Genomic DNA, 21,284 nt, shown 5'->3' with positions numbered 1-21,284 from the left:
CCAATTAGACTGGATCAAAACAAGCAAACTAACAGGTGATCGAGACAGGACTAATCACAGTTTAAGAGGAAATAGTTATAGTTACCCTTTGCAAAAAAAAAAGCCAAACGGAGAGATGCTAAGTATTTAAAAAATGACTCTTGAAATGGCAATAGCCAAGAAATACTGCTCCTCACATCGGAGAAATACACACACAAAAAATGGTTCTTCAGCGGTTCTTCAGGTGCTATATAGCACCGCTACCGTATAAAGAATCTGTTAGGCCCAGTGTGGTTATTCAGCGTTTCTTTGGGGTAGTTGTGGTGCTATACAGCACCGCTACCGTATAAAGAACCTGTTAAGCCCAGTGTGGTTATTCAGCGTTTCTTTGGGGTAGTTGTGGTGCTATATAGCACCACTGCCATACAAATAATCCGTTAAGCCCCTGTATAGTTCTTTAAAGGTTCTCTAACTCTCTTTTAGTCTCTTAGTTTAGTTGGGAAAGGATAAAATCAATATTAAAATACAGTGTATTTCCTGAAGATAACCCCAAGGTCGCCCTATAAGGAAATATTCCAGGGCGAGACTTAAGCATAAAAGTGATTCAAAGCAGCTTTTGCCATTGCTGTACATTCTCATTCATAGCAAACATATGAGACTGGAGTAACATATCTAAAATCTAAGGAGGACAATGGGGTGGTGGTGGGAAGCAACAAGACAAGTTTGGATACTGAGAGCTGTCAGTTGCAGTTTAAATTATGTGGAAGAAAGAATTCAATTGGAGGATGAGATGGTGAGATGGTGATTGGCTGTCGTCTTTGAATGAATGTATCTCTTATGGTTCTGCATAGCACCATTTTACAAAGATTCTGTATAGCCCATTTAAAGATAGGTGCAATATAGCACTTACAAGCCAATTAACCACTTTTAGTGCCATTAAGAGTGTAGTTTGCCTGAAAACAAAAGGTATTTTACTGTTCATGTCGTCCTAAACCTGACTTTTTATTCTGCTGAACACAAATGGAGAACTGGTCCCTTTTCCGATGCAATTACACTGAATGGACACTAAAACATTCAAGCTTCATGAACCATATTCAAAATTTTATGAAGCTAAATGATAGTTTTAGGTGAAAAACCCAAATTATTAAATGAAAAAGAGTCATTCAGACCTTTGTTTCCTCCATGAAACACTAAAAAGATCAACTCAACAGAATGATTCAATCACAAAACAAACATTGCTAATGACTGGAATTTTGTGCTGAATTTCCAACACCAAGATATTGTATTTTTACAGCTGATGAACGGTAAAAAACATTGGCAATCACAATCCAGACGATTTGAATGAGCTTGGGTATTTAAAGCGGAAGACGACACATTTGGTTGGGGCACTAATATAGTTATCGTTAGTTGTCATTATTTGTGTGAATATTCTTTTAATAAATGTCCTTTAAAAGAACAACTCTGCCTTGATGAAGCCCTCCATTGTAAATTCCAATGAACATGCCTTGATTACACCATGACACATCACAAAAATAATACAAATGCCAACAATATTCCACATCCTGATATGTTTAGGCAACTAAATCTTGTATTTCTGTCATTATTTTAAAACATAAGAGCAAAAGATCAGCCTCAAATCCAAAACAAAGCGTCTTATCTACATAGAGCAACAGAACAGAGGAGTTATAGAAAGATATAGCTGCTGGCAGATTTGTACTGCATTTGACTTCTTTTGTTGGTCTCTAACAGACTGTTTCTGACTTCTGGCACAGTCTTTTGAGTCTTCACACATCTAAACAAACCCAAACACAACCCCTCATCTCCTTGTCCTTAAGAGACAGATGAAAACATTATGTTCCCCTATATTTATTTTGAAGAGTGTTGGGGTCCAACCAACAATGGACCCCATTGACTTCCATTGTATGAACAAAACAAATGTTTTCTTTCAATTAAGGTTGAACCACTGGAGTCAATTGGACTATTTTAACAATGTCTTTCCTATCTTTCTGGGCCTTGAAATTGTTCATTACATTGCTGTCTATGGATGGGTCAGAAAGCTCTCGTATTTCATCAAAAATATCTTAATTTGTGTTCTGGAGATGAACGAAGGTCTTACGGGTTTGGAACAACATGAGTAATTAATGACAGAATTAACATTTTTGGGTGAACTAACCCTTTAAACCACTTAGTAACCACATAGAGATGCCTTGACAACCATCCACCACTTTAGCATGAGCGAGTACCACTCTTGTTAAAAGTCTTTTTCTTATAAACTTGTGTAAAAAAAACAAACAAAAGAATCGAAACAGAGTGGAGCTGTCAGCAAGCACTGCCATACATTCAAACTTAATTTGTTCTCATAGCTGGGACTGAACATTTCCTCGTTTTGAGGATGAAAATCTCCCCGCATGCTAAATTATCCACAAGTGCTCACTTTGATCCGGAAGGGGGCCGCAATGGAAGCAGCTAAACTCTCAGCGCTACAGTTCTGGGTGCCCTCATTTCAGGGCTGGATGTATTACGGAATAGTGACATGATCAAGGCTGTTTTTCATACTGGTCCCACTGATAAAGATGAAAGCGCCGAACCAGACGAATGCATCCCAGCGACTTCTAACATACCAACTGCTGTGATGCTTCTGTAGAGCTATTCAGTGAAAGCAGGAAATTGAGATGACAGGGGAAGTAAAGGAGGTGGAGAAAGATGGAGAAGGCTGCCCTCAAAAAACTGAAAGAGAAGCTCTCAAGGAAATGATGAGGATGCATATCTTTTAGCGCAGGTCAAACTAGGTGATGTTTTCAATTTTGACTTCCTGCACAGTCCAGTGAGCAGCTCTAAATGATGAAATGGAATACTTCAGTCTTAATATCCTTCAGTCAGTGGTATTGAGGCCAAATGACCACTTGGAGCCTTTTTTAATGGAAATGAAACAAGAAACTAGATTGGTTAAGGTAATAAAAATAGTAACGAAAGTAGAAAAAATATGTATGTGAGTGTGTGACAGAACATAAAAGGGGCAAAACACATTTTACTAGCACAATAGTGCTGGTTACATTTTAATTAGATTTTTTTAAAGCATACATTAGTTCAAAAATAACCCTAAAAAAACATTTATATTTTGATTTGCTTTGCTTAATAATGTAAAAAAAAAAGAATAAAAAATGGATAAATGGATGAATGAATACAAATAGTATAGCACAAAAAATGTATTAAAAAATGTAAGAAAGATATATAAATTGTGCTTTATTGTTCTATTTTGATTTTGTATTTTATAAATCACATGGCGCAAGCTGACTGGAGCCAATGAGTTTGCTTTCTCAAAATTTAAATAGTCTGGTTCAGTGTTTGCTGTAAGCTATAGTTTTGCCTATAGTTCCTCAGAAAACCTCCACCTCCCCCAGCTCCATCTGCCTAGATCTGCTACAGGATTTATGTAATTCTATGTATGCAGCAGCAGCAGCATATCTGTGTATCTATTACATACTTGCTATGCAGCAGCAGCAGCGTAGCACATCTAGCCTGCCAAGACCAAATACATTAACATCGCCATATTCAATAACATGCTAAAACTAATCCGAGAGTTGTGGTAATGGAAATTGAAGCTGGAGGGAAAGCTAGAGGGAAGTTGTTTGGTACTAAAGACGGATTACAATAACATAATGAGATTGTGGTCAAATATTGAGATATTACAATAAAATGTTGCAATAACACAAAACCACCAGTTAAGACAGTTTACCTCCAACAATAAACATCTTAACTCTTTCCCCGCCATTGATAAAAATTCTTTATTTATGAGACAACGCTTCCCCGCCATTGACGAAATGTTCCGGCTTTCCGTGTTTTCACTGTTATATGGTAGGGGGCGCTATTACACATCTTCTGAAAGATTACAGAATCTCCTGATCAAAACACACGCGAAGAAGAAGCAGAAACCGTGTCAACTAGACTCCCCCCTGTGAAGGCCTTTCCCTCTGTACAGATAAAAACGTTATCAAAATGATTCCTGTTCACATGGATCCGTAGAAACGACTAAAAACGTAATATTATGCATGTCAGACACGTAATTTGGCTGTCATTTTGCAAAAGAAAGACTACGCACAGGCGCACATACGTATTCAAACAAGCATGCCTATAGACTAAACACGTAATACTTACTTGGATGTCACCATTCACACAGATTCACGTTTTTTAAAGTCACCAAACACTGTTGCCGTGCAAATGAACGGCCAGAACGCATTAGAGGTTTTCCATTTTAGTTGAAAATGGTGTTGTGTACGTGGCCCCAAATAAATAACCAATGATTTTTCACAATGGAAATTAATTAATCAAAAACTTCCTTTAGCTGGACAATAACTTTTTTCTAGAGCTGCTGTACATCCAAAAAAATCTCTTTTCCATTAATTTCCTGTTACCACTGTAAAGCTGCTTTGAAACAATCTGTATTGTAAAAAGCGCTATATAAATGAAGGTGATATGTAAAATAATGTGATCATCAACATTAAAACAGCATATAAATCGAAACTGCCTAACGTTACTGAATGAAATGTCGACCCAGGATGAGCTATAGGACTGTGAAGCTTTGGGGGTGTTGATGTACTCCATCTTTTTTGATCATTGTTCTGAATCCGATCCAGATATAGTCTTTGCTCTTTTGCTCAGAATTTTTGCTGTTTTTTGTTTTTCCTTTTGATATATTTTCAGATATTCATACAACAAGATATTCTGGGGGCCATGAAACTTTTGTGAAAATGAACGCTTAACTATCTTATACAGGCAACACACCAGCATTGATCATTCTAAAACTGGTTAAGACCATCTTGGAATGTTAACTGGTCTAAGCTTGTTTCTTCATCAGCAGGGTTTTCTGATGCTGTGGACTGTATTGATTGCATAAGCTTGTTTAATCAAGCATAATCTTGTTTGGCTTCATAAAAAAGTAATCACTCACCAGCCTGGTTGGTCGTGATGTCTATGGAGACGTGCTGGGCAGGATATGGGCTCTTGTTGGTGACACCATTGACCGCCTGGATCTCAAACGTGTAGAGAGTGTGTGCCAGAAGGTTACTGATGAAGACTCTGGATTCGGTCAGTCCCAGCTGTCGGGGCTGAAATTCCACATTATCATCGCAATGGGAGCAGGATCGGCGGTCCGCTTGGCATTTCTTACAAACAATATTGTACATGACGTCCTCGCGACCGCCTGTCTCACGCGGAGAGTGCCACTCCAGAGTCACGGAGGTCTCGTTCACGATGGAGATGACATTTCTTGGCCCAGAGGGAACACCTGATGAGAAAGTAGAAAGACACATGCGAATACTGAAACTCATTACGCAAACTATGAAAATGATGCTGCTAAAGTTAATGCCAGTGGGAAAAAGGAAGAGGGTTTTTGGCTACTAATGAGATAAAGATAACATTTACATTTGTCTAGGCTCTTTAAATTACTTTGCTGTAATTGCAGTGCCGCAATTACAACTCTTACAATGGCTTTTTATTAAATTACACTAATTTCTACACTTGAATAATCGAAAATGAATCATTTTTAGATTCATTTTATGAGTTGAAAAACGAATGCCTTTAGAAGAAATGTAATTGCATGATATGCTTACCGCAGTGAAATAAAACATAAGATTATATGTACGAATGAGAGCACTTTTCTTTCATGGGCAAGTGAAAATCATTTTAGCATTTTCATCCCTCTTTTAAAGCAACAGTTCACCCAAAAATAAACTTCTATTATAATTTACTCACCTCTATGCCGTTAAAAAACCCATATGATTTTCTTTCGTCCATTGAACACAAAAGGTACAATTTAATAAAATTGTAGGGTCACACAGATGCAATTACAAAGAATGGAGACTGGAGCTTTCAAGTAGGGTTGTGCAGCAGAGCCAGTATCTGTATCTGTATCTGTATCTGTAACCATCACAAAAATATTTGTATCTGTGTATACGGATAAATCCGGAAGTGTGTGGGGCTTTAACCAGAAGTTTGTGTAATTACATGAGAAGCTTGGTGTAATTATGTTCCCTTTATAGCTTTCATTTAACAAATATGCCTTGTATAACTCATATAAAATATTTTTGTATTATAATTATAAAATATATTTAAATCTAATCTGATTAAAACAGTAATATTCAATGTTAAATCAAATGAAATCTCCAGAGGAACTTTGTGTGGAGTTAAGTCAGGACAATCATCCACAGCCTCGAATAAGAGAACTCTCTTTATAAAATAGCTGATTACAAAACTATTTGTTGAAAGGAAAATATTCAGTGTTGAACATTTCTAAGACAACTTTTACTTTCCATACAAATGCAAATGTGTACAAATTATAAAGAATACATTTTTTGCTGGCTCTGGAAGAGAGTGAGACAGAAAAAACACATCATACAAGGTTTTAAACATAAAAATAAAACAAAGTAGTAGAAAATGTGTAAGATGCCTAGTATTTTAGTTGATATTACTCTTGGCCAGTAGCCTAATCTAATTTGTAGCCAGGGTAGTCTTGCAACTCTCCGTTGGCTTGTGAGCTGGAAAAAACTAATTCTGGTCAGGCCAATCACATCTTGTAGAGAGTCGGTGGGCGGGCTAAACATAATGACGGCAGAATTGCTGCGGTTCCGCGTGCTACTTGTAAAGAAGCTGGTGAACAGCGGTCTTTCGAATCTGCTTTGGCCGCGACTCTGGAAGATTTGGAGTTAAGCTTTTCTTTTAGAAAAGAACAAAGAATGGCACTGAAGTCATTCTTAAGAAAGGAAGAATTTTGCTGACCGGATACGGTGAAAGTTTAATCAATCAACTAGCTCCGCTTCACCTTCTTCATTATTCTGGTTGGTTGTAGCGCTATCCTATTGCGTGCAGAGGGAATTTGAAAGACAACCGTTTATCCCGCCCCTTGGATTGAGCCCTGCCAATGGTGAGTTCCCAGACCCAACATCTTGATGTGGGTCTGGCTTGTCAGGCTACTTGGCCAGCTGATTTCTGAGAGATGTACGGAGACTGCAATAAGGCTTTTAGATATGTGATTGTTGTGTGTTTTTTGTGACTTTTTACCTATTATTCTGAATAATTCATTATTTGTTTTGATCCCATTATCCGTATACCCATCTGGATACATACACTCACCTAAAGGATTATTAGGAACACCATACTAATACTGTGTTTGACCCCCTTTCGCCTTCAGAACTGCCTTAATTCTACGTGGCATTGATTCAACAAGGTGCAGAAAGCATTCTTTAGAAATGTTGGCCCATATTGATAGGATAGCATCTTGCAGTTGATGGAGATTTGTGGGATGCACATCCAGGGCACGAAGCTCCCGTTCCACCACATCCCAAAGATGCTCTATTGGGTTGAGATCTGGTGACTGTGGGGGCCATTTTAGTACAGTGAACTCATTGTCATGTTCAAGAAACCAATTTGAAATGATTCGAGCTTTGTGACATGGTGCATTATCCTGCTGGAAGTAGCCATCAGAGGATGGGTACATGGTGGTCATAAAGGGATGGACATGGTCAGAAACAATGCTCAGGTAGGCCGTGGCATTTAAATGATGCCCAATTGGCACTAAGGGGCCTAAAGTGTGCCAAGAAAACATCCCCCACACCATTACACCACCACCACCAGCCTGCACAAGGTTGTGTGTGTTGTGGCTTCACAAATGCTTTGCTTCATACCTCGGTTGTAACGAGTGGTTATTTCAGTCAAAGTTGCTCTTCTATCAGCTTGAATCAGTCGGCCCATTCTCCTCTGACCTCTAGCATCAACAAGGCATTTTCTCCCACAGGACTGCCGCATACTGGATGTTTTTCCCTTTTCACAACATTCTTTGTAAACCCTAGAAATGGTTGTGCGTGAAAATCCCAGTAACTGAGCAGATTGTGAAATACTCAGACCGGCCCGTCTGGCACCAACAACCATGCCACGCTCAAAATTGCTAAATCACCTTTCTTTCCCATTCTGGCATTCAGTTTGGAGTTCAGGAGATTGTCTTGACCAGGACCACACCCCAATGCATTGAAGCAACTGCCATGTGATTGGTTGATTAGATAATTGCATTAATGAGAAATTGAACAGGTGTTCCTAATAATCCTTTAGGTTAGTGTGCATCTGGGCACTACCCTACTTTCAAGCTTAAAAAAAAAACAGCATTATAATAAATGCAGTCTGTACTCTGAACAAGTTATAGCTAAATGTTAAGTTCTGAAGCCATGCAATTGCTCTAGTGTGGAGAACACACCAGATTTAAATAATTCTTCATACAATTTAAGTTTAAATATTGAGAGTTTGGAAGAAGCAAAGATGATTTGGCATATCTTTTCAATTCAATTGTTGATTCAGTTAAAATGATTAATTCATTCACGAATCAAACTGATTCTGTTCTTGAGTTCATCTTCAGCTGATTCAATCAGCTGTTTCCCACTGGAACTGCTTCTGTCGTTTTTTTTACGCTCTCCACCAAGATAAAAGCAGCCGTCAGTTAATGAATATTGGATGGATGAATTCAGGGCTCGATTGGACTCTTGTCATGTCAAAAGCGATAAGACCTTTTGGTTTTATGGACGTCGCCATCTTTGTATTACATTGACCATTGTCACTATACAAGAGTTATAGTGTTTATAGAGTTATAGGGTTATTTGTAAGATAATACATGCTTGACTCTTGTTGCAGGATGCTACTCTAAGTTGCCGTTTGAACAGGACATTTCGAGACTCACGTCTGTAAGTAAATGTGGTTGTTAACCCCAAAAACTCACAGTGTGAATCATAAAGATATAAAGTTCTGGAACGACACAAGGCATTGTCAATTTCTGTATGAACTAATCGTTCTTTATATAAATTGTCTATCATCTATTGCGGTTTCATTTCCCAATGGTATTTTAATCACAAGTTATTTCAGTTTTTACAGCACAGTTCACTTATGTGCACAATATTAGTTGATGATTTGTCACAGTAAATCTTTTCCATGTGGTTAAAGTTCAAACATTTTCTACTCAACAACAAGAAAGTCTTACAGAATGGAGCTGTGTTGTGCATTTCCTTTTAGCTGCGGTCTCGGTCCCAGAGCGATGTGTAACTGTTTATAATTACCATGCAGAGTGGCGGCCCCCGAGCGGCCGTACATCAGCACACTAACTCAACACTGTGAGTGGCTTTTCATCAACAGTCAGAATAAGGGACAAAAACAAGGTTTTAGTTATGGCTCTTTATCACAACCTCCTGGATCCATTCCTACACATTCAGTCTTCACACTACAGCCACAGGGAGCAATCATATTGTGTTTCTGATAAAGCAATGACCCCCCATCCCCCCTAGTGCACAGAACATCCGGCCAGGAACTGAGGATTTACAGATCACGGAAAGGTTGTGATGTTAACTATAGACCGCATCAGAACCAGATGAGAGCCAGGAAACATTCTGGAAGGTTCAGGTTTGATTTTCATGATCAGCCACTTTCCACAAGAACATTTGAGTGACTCCTCCTTGAAATACCAAACCTGGCAAGGAGACGTTCCAGCACTTGAAGCAAGAGAAGAATGATTTCACTCAGGCCGAGACACAATGAGCTATTGTGCAGGCAGGGCCTTGTGGGATAGAATCAGGGGCTACTGGGATCCTAAACAGGGAGCGCCGATGAAAGAAGTAACCTCGAACTCTGGCGACCCCGATGATTAGCCAATCAGTTGAGCGTGTGTGTGTGTGTGTGGCCTGGTAAACCCTAATGGGGACAAAATGACCTAAATTGAGGTCCCCATGAGGATACACACTTATAAATCATAGCCTACAGAATTTTTTGTAAAAATGCAGAACGTTTTGTGTGATGGGTAGGTTTAGTGTAATGGGATAGAAGATACCGTTCGTACAGTATAAAAACCATTATGTCTATGGAGAGTCCCCACAAAGACAATAAAACAGACACGTGTGTGTGTGTGAAATAAAATACAATATCTAGAAATAGCATTTATACAAAAAATTAAATATATTGCTTTATATCTGGCTATATAAATCAATAACACCTCATACAGTGCATTGTCAGATGGATGGATGGATGGATGGATGGATGGATGGATGGATGGATGGATGATTCACTGAAAAAGAAGAAACTTTTTTGTCGAAAGAGTTGCAGACTCTTTTTTTGCCCTCTTCAGGGAACAGTGCCATAGATGTTTTAAAAGGTCTGTGAGGGTCCATAAAGCAGTGGCTCTTTCTGCTCTGTTAGCAGGGAGTGTTTCATTCAGACAGTGAGTTGGTCACTATCCAAACAGCAGGGCTTTGCTTACACCACAGTTAACACCCAAAGCACTGTTTGATTAGGTGCTACGACAGCAGAGATGTCTTACTCACTATATCTCACAGTCAGGCTTAAGAAAGGCTGAGGGGAAAAGGTATAAGGCGAGAGACGGGAAGAGAAAAAGCACTAGTGAATCAAAGTGGAGGTGGGCCATATCTGGAACTAGGCCAGAAGATGTATATATATGTGTGTGTGTGTGTGTGTGTATGTGTGTGTGTGTGTGTGTGTGTGTGTGTGTGTGTGTGTGTGTGTGTGTGTGTGTGTGTGTGTGTGTGTGTGTGTGTGTGTGTGTGTGTGTGTGTGTTTGCGAACAGAATGAGGCCATGATATGCAGCCAGTTCTAACACAATTAGCCGGTTCCCAAAGGAAATGCAGACACACCAAGAGCAGCTTCACTACATACACACACGCAAACATCACCATAATTGACAGCATACAGGTACTGTACTGATACAGTATATGTACCTCCCAGTTAATATAAAATAAAATAAATAAATGTATATCTCCTGCTTCCCTCCTCAACCAAGCATTCACAATCTGCCTGTAAAATGGAGAAATGCCTTGCTGTGATAAGCACTAATTTAGTGGGCATGTTTGCACGATTACCAAATTTGTATAATTCCTTTAGTGAATTAGGTGCTAAAACAACACAGGCAATGTGTGCAAATTAATTGTGCTATCAGCGGGTGCAATCTTGATGAATTTCACAATTTATTTTAATAGTAAAAAGTCTGGCACATTGTTAAAACATACACTACTGTTCAGAAGTTTGGGTTATTAAAGGCACAGTTCACCCAAAAATTTAAAGAATGTTGGTAATCAAACAGTTGGCAAGAAATTGCTACCGTAGCCAATGACTTCCATAGTAGGGGAAAAAAAATACTATGGAAGTCAATGGCTACCATCAACTGTCTGGTTACCAACATTGTTCAAAATACCTTCTTTTGTGTTCTTTTGTGAAAAATAAATGGGAGTGCGCATTCAAACGCAATTTCAATACGTTACCGCTGTTTGAAAGCGGCTCCCTGAGCCACGTGAATATCTCCCAGCATAAAAGCTTGTTGTAACAATCTCTTAGCTCTGTATCAGGCTTGAAGAAAAATGTGGTCTCTATTTGCACTTTGAATATTGAGTACTTTGATTATGGTTATTGTTTGCACTTAATATCTGATCAATTTGTGGGAAGGAGTTCAGTTAGGAGGTCAAAAGAAGCTCATGTGCAGTTCTTAGGTGTGAAGAGACGGTCATACAGGACAGAAGCCAGTCAGTTGAGTTTTTGGCAAAACCTTTACAGTGCTTGTTGTCTTTTACTGCATATGATAATTCATACTCAGAAAGTAGAACTGAAATGACATTCATTACAAGATGCACCTGCAAACAATGTTTCTAATCATGTAATTTCATCATTGAGGATTTCTTAAAAATACTATGTAAAAATCTTGTCTCGTCTCGTTCTCGTGAACCCAATCTCGTGTCTTGTCACACCCCTAGTATTTATGTATGTATATATGCATATATGTATACATTCATGCATGTATGCATGTATGTATGTATGTATGTATGTATGTACGTACGTACGTACGTACGCATGTCATGTATGTATGTATGTATGTATGTACTGTATGTACACATGTACTGTACTGTATGTATGCATGTACTCTCTGTATGTACGCATGTACTGTATGTATGTACCGTACTGTATGTATGCATGTACTCTCTGTATGTACGCATGTACTGTATGTATGTACCGTACTGTATGTATGCATGTACTCTCTGTATGTACGCATGTACTGTATGTATGTACCGTACTGTATGTATGCATGTACTCTCTGTATGTACGCATGTACTGTATGTATGTACCGTACTGTATGTATGCATGTACTGTCTGTATGTTTGTATGTACTGTATGTACGCATGTACTGTACTGTATGTATGTATGTATGTATGTATGCATGTACGCATATACTGTCTGTATGTATGTATGTACTGTATGTACGCATGTACTGTACTGTATGTATGTATGTATGTATGTATGTATGTATGCATGTACTGTCTGTCTGTATGTATGTATATATATATATATATGTATGTATGTATGTATGTATGTATGCATGCATGCATGTATGTATGTATGTATGTATGTATGTACTGTATGTACACATGTACTGTACTGTATGCATGTATGTATGCATGTACTCTCTGTATGCCGCATGTACTGTACACATGTACTGTATGTATGTACCGTACTGTATGTATGCATGTACTGTACTGAATGTATGCATGTACTGTCTGTATGTACTCTATGTACGCATGTACTGTACTGTATGTATGTATGTATGCATGTACTGTCTGTATGTATGCATGTACTGTCTGTATGTATGTATGTACTGTATGTACGCATGTACTGTACTGTATGTATGCATGTATGCATGTACTGTCTGTATGTACGTACGCATGTACTGTATGTATGTACTGTATGTCTGTATGTATCGATGTACTGTATGTATGTATGCATGTAAGTATGTACTGTATGTATGCATGTCCTATATGTATGCATGTACTGTCTGTATGTACGCATGTACTGTATGTATGTATGTACTGTATGTATGTACTGTATGTATGCATGTTCTATATGTATGTACTGTATGTATGTATGCACGTATGTATGTACTGTATGTATGCATGTACTGTATGTATGTATGCACTGTATGTATGTATGTATGTATGTATGTATGTATGTATGTATGTATGTATGTATGTATGTATGTATGTATGTATGTATGTATGTATGTATGTACTGTATGTACGTATGTATGTATGTATGTATGAATGTATGTATGTATGTATGTATGTATGTATGCATGTATTTATTTATGCATGCATGTATTTATGTATTTATTAATTTTTGAGCACCAACTCATCATATCAGAATTTCTGAAGGATCATATGACACTGAAGACTGGAGTAATGATGCTGAAAATAATGATTCCTGACATCACAGGAATCAATTATATAAAAAAGGCGTGTGCGTGTGTGTGTGTGTGAGTGTGTGTGTGTGTGAGTGTGTGTGTGTGTGTGTGTGTGTGTGTGTGTGTGTGTGTGTGTGTTTTTGTTTAAATAAATGTAGCCTTGTGAGCATAAGAGACTTCATCCAGAAACCTTAAGAAATCGTACTGACCTCAAACTTTTGAATTGTAGTGTGTGTCCTGGTAAACCCTACGTTATGGAGACAAAATGTCCCCACAAAGATGGCAATTTCCAAAATCCTAAAGACACTGTCCACTTCTTGTGGTTTCAAGTTCACACACACACACACACACACACACACACACACACACACACACACACACACACACACACACACACACACACACACACACACACACACACACACACACACACACACACACACACACACACACACGCTGATTTTGCGATGCTCTCAACAAGATTAAAACCAAATCCTGTGAGTGAGTATCAAAGCGTCAGAGATGTGAGGATGAGAGAGACAGACACACTGAGGAACTGTGATAGACATGAGAAGATTAATCTGGGAATGGACATGTGGATGATAAGGAATCGACTGGCTCTGCCGCTGCTGTTGGATTTATTGCACATTTAACTCTCTCTCTCACAGACACACTGGCAAGAGGCCAACCAGACGGCTGCAACCACTTCCTGTCTTGGACGATGAGGATAAATCGGTTTTGTTTTACAACACTTAAAAAAACAAACAAAAAAACGACACAATCTTTATTGAGTTTTCTCTGTTTTTTCAGTCTCAATGGAGCACTTGCATGGAGCTTCATGATGCAATTCCGATTGCCAGGTACTGAATATAATACACTACCATTCAAAACTTTTTTCTTTCTTTTATTAAGAAGGAAAGACAGGAATACTCTTATTCAGCAAGGATACATTAAAGGTGCACTATGTAACTTTTCCGTCCGCTAGAGGTCGCCTATTCAAAACAAAGGCGTTGTGTGATGATGCCACGTTTGATTGCAGAATCTTGGGACATGTGGTCTTCACCTCACAGCCGGTGGAAAAGAATCGGGAAAAGACTCGGGCAGAAATCATGTTCATGGATGCGATTATTAACGTTACTGTAGTATGAAGCAGAGCAGGACCGACTGTTGTGGGAGCTGAGCAAGGCCGCTGGAGCAATTGTTAATAAGATGAACGCAACAAATGTCTCGCGGGTAGCAGGACTTTTATTATGCCACAGTCGCCGGCGCCATTTCCGCTTTTCCGGACATGAGTATGAGGTAACGCAGCTCTGTTTATCATATTAGATACATCTGAGTGTGTTGAAAATTATGTTATGACGTTACTCTGTGCGTTCACTCGGCGGCTGCAATGACACTTGTTGCACACTGCAGTAAGACTAAAGCTTTTCTGCAAAATAAAAGCGGAAACCGAGGGTAACACAGATATGACACCCTTGGCAGGCGACTCCCTCACACGTCCCGGTTCCTTGGTTAAAATAGCAATTTTATCACGATTTACAAATAGTTGGAAACATTTGGGATATTGTAAGTACTCAACTGAACAAAATATATAACACTGGCCTAGTAGTTTTTTGGATATTTTACTGAAAAAAATTACATAGTGCACCTTTAAATTGATAAAAAGTGACAATAAGGACATTTTATAATGTTAGATAATAAAGATAACATTTAAAATAAACATTTATATGTTAGATAATGTAACAAACAAATGCTGTTCTTTTGAACTTTCTATTCAAGAAATCGCAAAGTTTCTTGGGGGAACACACAAAAATAAAATCCTCATATTTATCCCATGTCTCATATGTTTTCCTGTCACCATGTCCTCCGTAGGGAGCTACGGCACATTAGCTATGTTTCCATCCAAAGATGCCAATTTAACTTAATGCTCAAAACTGAAATATCGCAAGAGAACAAATTTGTCACTTCCGGGGAAATTGGAACAAAATATCTCTAATAAAAATGGAAGTTGCTACAATCGGGGAAGCCACCGTGGCTTTAAAACCAAAAAAAATTACAGCATACATGATGTGTCTCAGAGCATGCAGATGAAATGCAATAAACACTGTCATGTTATTTTGCATTCGAATACCTGGTGTTTGGGAATGCAATCATGCGAGACAGTTCTGAGACGGAATTTAAAATAAATAAATTTGATGACAGACTTTTGACGCACACTTTTCTTTTTATGCACACTTTTAGAATTTATACACATCTTGGCGTTTCCATCCAGCGTTTTTATGCGATATCCTGAAATGCACGTGTTGCTATTTTGTAGCAACGGAAAACAGAATTTGTGTGTTGTTTAAAGGGAACATTAGTAATATGCACCTACACTCTAAAAAAAAAAAGGTTCTATATTGCACCAAAAATGGTTCTTGGCTCGTAATCATAGGGGAACCTTTTTTAGTGCTATATAGCACCAATTTTGGTGCTTCAGTGGTTCTTCAGCGGTTCTTCAGAGGTTCTTCACCGGTTCTTTGACTAAGGTGCTATATAGCACCTCTGAAGAACCGCTGAAGAACCACTGAAGCACCAAAATTGGTGCTATATAGCACTAAAAAAGGTTCCCCTATGATTACGAGCCTTTTTTTTTAGAGTGTATAGGTGGGTCCACAATGCGCGTGGTTCTTCCGTGGTTCTTCAGCGGTTCTTCAGAGGTTCTTCACCGGTTCTTTGACTACGGTGCTATACTGAAGAACCGCTGAAGAACCACTGAAGCACCCAAATTGGTGCTATATAGCACTAAAAAAGGTTCCCCTATGATTACGAGCCAAGAACCATTTATGGTGCCATATAGAACCTTTTTTTTTGAGTGTAGCCTTTATTTTAAATATTTGTTTAATGGCATATTTTATATGAAAGAAGGCATTACCACCCACTAATACCGCTATTGATGTCTATATGAAATTGATTCTTTTTTTCTCAATTGTAGCCATTAATTTTAGTCATTCAGCATTACAATATAATTGAAAGCTATCAGTTTTTAACATTTATTAGACTTTAAATAATACAACAACTAAGTGAACTTAAAACAACCTCACACAAACCCATTATAACAAATACCACGTTAACCTGCCTATCAATATGTCAGGGCTCAATTTTTTCTATTGGCCGAGTCAGACCAGTTCAGATTTTTATTTGCCCTGTCAAAGTGCACAAAAAAACAGAAATTAATATATACAGAAATTAAAACAAAAGTTAACACTTTAAAGTCTGCACTGCATTAATTACAAATGAAATATAGATTAATCCTTCTTAAAGCTACAAATGTTATTCAGTCAAGAGCAGTGAAGGATTTTCTCTTTGTCTTTTGTTCTTTTATTAACATCAATGACGGACATTGGGTTTAATAGGCTGCTGTCACTTGAAGATCTGAAGCACATGACGTGGATCTGATGCACATCCTATTTTCTCACAACTCTTTACATACATTTAAGTCTTCATTCAACTCAGATAACTGTGCTTGCGAGGATACTCGACTAAATGGGCATTTTGTCATAATTTTGTCCGTGCAAGTGCTGTCTGAAGCGGCTTTCTGTGTGCACGTGTGTGTGTGTGTGTGTGGGTCACACAGACAGAAGATTCACAGACGCACATGCCAGTAGTAACGCACTGCCTTCTCTTTTGTGTCTTATCGTGCTTGTATTATTTAAAGGCATTTACTTGAATAAGAGCGTGATCATATATTGTAAAGCTAGCTAAAGGATGGCAGAAAAAAATGGATACTGCGTTAATTGCGTTAAATATTTTTTACGCGTTAAACTGAAAAAAAAAAAACTAACCGTGTGCGGTAACGTGTGATTTTGACAGCACTAATTGAAATACATTTTTCCTGGCATCTCAAATTGTTTCCATCAACATGTCGCTTTAGGAGCTCAGTGGCTCCCAAAACTTGAAAACGAGTTTCAGAATTAATAAGCCTGTTTAGCAGTAAATGATGGAGAATTTCTTTGCCCCCTCTTAACTGCAAACTCATTTATAAGTTGGACTCGACAGATTTGAAAGAACTAATGAGAATGCTGGCAGTGGACCACTGCATGCGTGCTGAAAAATGCTCCATTCATTATTCAGAAACTCAATCCACTACATTTGTAAATGAAAATATATTTATAGGCAATCTTCAGCTAATTCAAAATTCAAGAAGAGTCATGCAAACACAGACAACGTCATTCATCCACTGAAAATACTGCAAGAAATGGCTCGGAAAAGTGAAACGATTTCTGAGAAAAGCTCTAGCAGCATTTGTTTGCAGACGTTTGACTTTTCGGGAAGTCTGTGTGTGGATGTGCACATCTGTTTATGTGCGTGTGATGGTTTGTAGCGCTGCACTACACGCGGGCTGCTGAAGAAAGCGTGTACACAGGCTTAAGCTCATAGCAGAATCACAGCGAGTCAGACGTCGCTGGCAGAGGATTAACGGCAGCAAAGCAATTACACTGCTTTACGGTCCTGTTCACTGCACCTGTACACACACCACTGACTCTTGCAGGTCAACCGTTTGTGTGTGTACGTGTGTGTGTGTGTACTGACTCAGAGAAATCCATAGAAGTGTTCTCCAGGGATCTGTCTAAGTGCAATTGCCTTAGTGCTCTTATATCTCTGTCTGTCTGAGTGTGTGTGTGTGTGTGTGTGTGTGTGTGATTCACATGCACTATACATGAACCTATAGCAGGTATCAGTGTGCTGCTGTAAATACATTAATTAGCCATCTAAATAAAGACATTACATAAAACATTTACTTTTTTATATATAATTATATAGATTACAGGCTATCTCTAACCACAGACTAAAATGCCTTATTTATTTTATGAATCCTTTGAATCTTTCTCGGACACCCCTAAAGCCAGGATTTATCAGATTTAGCTTCTGGCCACAATTCCGCACCAATAGCTAAATAAACCCAAATACAAACAGCAACCAGCGTTCCATATAAGCCTAGACATATTCGTTTCATCAAATCCAGACTGGTCTCTGTTGGCCAACCAATCCTCAGATAACAATTTCTGCTCTTGCTCGGCCAAACAAAACAGCTATGTCTAAGAAAGAAGGCTTTATCCGCATTCCACACACATACAGTACACACACATATTCTTATCTATATGAGGACATGCCATAGACTTCTATTGCTTTTATGTAAAACTAATTATAATGTTAAAAGACTAACACTTAGCCACATCCCCACCCGACGCATTAAAGAGCATCGTGTTTAGAAAAGAAAATATGAATGAATGATTAGTATTATTAATAACAACAATGCAACCTCTAATAATAACAATCATAATTTAAATAGTTGTTTAAATATTAATTGTACCCACATTCTTACTCGTGATTAATCACATATAAAATAAAAGTTTGTGTTATATACAGTATATACATGCAAGTATTTCTTAAATATATATATGAATGAGTGTGTATTTATACACAGTAAACACATATATTGTTAAACTTTTATTTTGGATGTGATTAATCGCTTTGACAGCACTATATATATATATATATATATATATATATATATATATATATACACATATATGTTAGTGTTGTCAAAAGTACCGACTGCGATACCAAGTCGGTACTGAAATGCAAAAAAATGTGATGCTTTGAGCGCTGTTGAGCAAAATCGTACACTGGTCTTTTAACCGTGATGACTGATCTCTGGCGAATTTGGTTCTTCAAACTAGGGATGCACCGGTTGACCGGCCAAAAACCGGAACCGGCCGGTTTTTGCTTCTAGCGCGCGATCGGCAACCGGCTGGTTTTCTTTGTATTTTTCTGCCGATTTATCCGGAAGTGCGCCCGCGTGCACATACGCCTATATTGCAATCATTCGCGAACATGTCACTATTGTGTTACAAACGGAAACTGGAGAACTGAGGAAGAGCCGCTTTCCTGCGCGAGCCTACCTCTCCGCGCCCTGCACAAGTGCAGATAGTGAGCGTTTGTTCAGCTCAGCTTCATCTGCTCACACAACGCTAATGTCCGATTCGCGAACCAATGACTCCTTTGAACCGAATCATTTTAACGACTGGTTAGAACAACTGATCCGTCCAACACTTGAACTAATGAACCAGTTTATTAATTTACTCAGAACTCCTCTGAAATGAGAACACAAGTGTGCTTACCCAATTCAGCAAGAGTGAATAGTAAGAATTAATTTAATCATCCACAGTCATTCAGCTTATTTATGTTGACAATGTGTAGTGAAATATAATTTAGTTTAGACTGGAGTGAGGTGAGACCAGAACAAAGTTGTTAGCTAGCTGATAATTTTACTAAATTGTATATGGTAGAAAATTAGGCTATTTATAAATTTTTTATGCTACTTTTTAATAATTATATGATTATACCAAAACAATTATCATTAAATAGTGTAAAAATGAGGATCAAAAGAAACGCTTGGGGTTACTTGACTGTAACCCTGTTCCCTGATAAAGCGGAACGAGATGCTGCATAAGCTTATGCAAATGGGGATGTCTTTGACATAACCAGCTGTGAAAATAGTGTGAAAACACGTCAATGAAATTGACCCGGGAGGTATTTATAGCCTCGGCTGGTGACGTCATAGGCGCACCTGCTGCACGAGGCTATAAATAGATGAGCTTCAGCTGGAGCAAACCAGATCTTCTTTGTTTGAAGACCCGTCCTGAAGCATCATCAGCACGGCCTAGCAATGCAGCATCTCGTTCCGCTTTATCAGGGAACAGGGTTACAGTCAAGTAACCCCAAGCGTTCCCTTTCAAAAGCTACACTCAATGCTGCATAAGCTTATGCAAATGGGAACGAGAATACCCACGCCGCCGTGCTTGATGGTGCCTGGACCCCTTACGGTTGTGTAGGTGTGCACAAGAACGCAAGAAGCCTCAGGCATTAGCCTGTGATGTCGACTCAAGGACATGAGAGCCCAGAGCGGCATGAGCATCCAAGCTATAAAGTCTTAAGAATGTGTGCGGAGAGGACCAACCTGCCGCATCACAAACACTTTGTAAGGGAGCACCCCTTGCTAACGCAGTAGAAGAGGCGACTCCCCTGGTGGAGTGAGCCCTTAATCCTATAGGTGAAGCTTGACCGCGCACCTCATAGGCAAGAGCAGTAGCATCCCTGACCCAATGTGACATTGTTTGATGGTGGCAGAACCTCTGTTACGGCCCCCATGGCAAACAAACAGTTGCTCTGACTTACGCCACTGGCTAGTGCGGTGGACGTAGGCCTGAAGAGCATGGACTGGACACAGTCTATGAAGTTTCTCCTGATCCGGCGTTGTGAACGGCAGAGGGCAGAAGGTTTCAAGAGTGACAGGATGTACAGTCGACAAAGGAACCTTAGGCAGGTAGTCAGGGTGGGGATGCAAAATCACTTTCACCAAACCTGGGGCAAAGTCTAAGCAGGATGGCGATATTGACAGAGCCTGCATGTCCCCAATTCTTTTCAGAGAAGTTATAGCCATAAGAAAAACCATCTTTAGAGTCAGAAGTTCGTCAGACGCTGATTCTAGAGGTTCAAAGGGGGTCTCAACCAGACCCTCGAGGGCTAAAACTAAGTCCCATGAAGGGATCTTGGCTCTTAATGGAGGCCACAACTGCCTGGCACAACAAAGTGAGCAGGCAGAAGATGCCTCCCAAGCGGCACCCCATCCATCAGGGCATGGCAAGCCAAAAGAGCGGCCACATAAACCCTGAGAGTGGAGGAGCAAGCTAATGTTTCAAAAGGGGGTCTCAACCAGACCCTCGAGGACTAAAGCTAAGTCCCATGAAGGGATCTTGGTTCTAACAGGTGGCCTCAACCGCCTACCCCATGAATGAAGCGAGCGAGTAGAGGATGTCTCCCGAGCGGCACCCCATCCACCAAGGCGTGGCAAGCCGAAAGAGCGGCCACATGAACCCTGAGAGTGGAGGGGCAGGTGCCTGATGACAACTTTTCTTGCAGAAAATCCAGAACTGAAGTTACCTGGCAGTTGACTGAATCTACATTGTGTCGTACACCACCTTTCAAAGACACCCCATT

The 21,284-nt window shown here is 39.2% G+C and overlaps 1 protein-coding gene across 1 annotated transcript in view; it reads right to left on the bottom strand.

Annotated features, from left to right (window-relative positions):
• The window catches only part of ephb1 (EPH receptor B1), a 419,430-nt gene that overhangs the window by 110,170 nt on the left and 287,976 nt on the right, over positions 1–21,284 (bottom strand). The window contains exon 5 of the mRNA XM_079818972.1: positions 4,928–5,263. Coding sequence (XP_079675098.1) covers positions 4,928–5,263 — 336 coding nt within the window. The remainder of the gene's footprint in view (positions 1–4,927; positions 5,264–21,284) is intronic.

This window comes from Gobio gobio (assembly GCF_949357685.1).
Source record: "Gobio gobio genome assembly, chromosome: 6".
NCBI classification, from domain to species: Eukaryota; Metazoa; Chordata; class Actinopteri; order Cypriniformes; family Gobionidae; genus Gobio; species Gobio gobio.
This window is presented reverse-complemented; position numbering and strand designations above follow the sequence as displayed.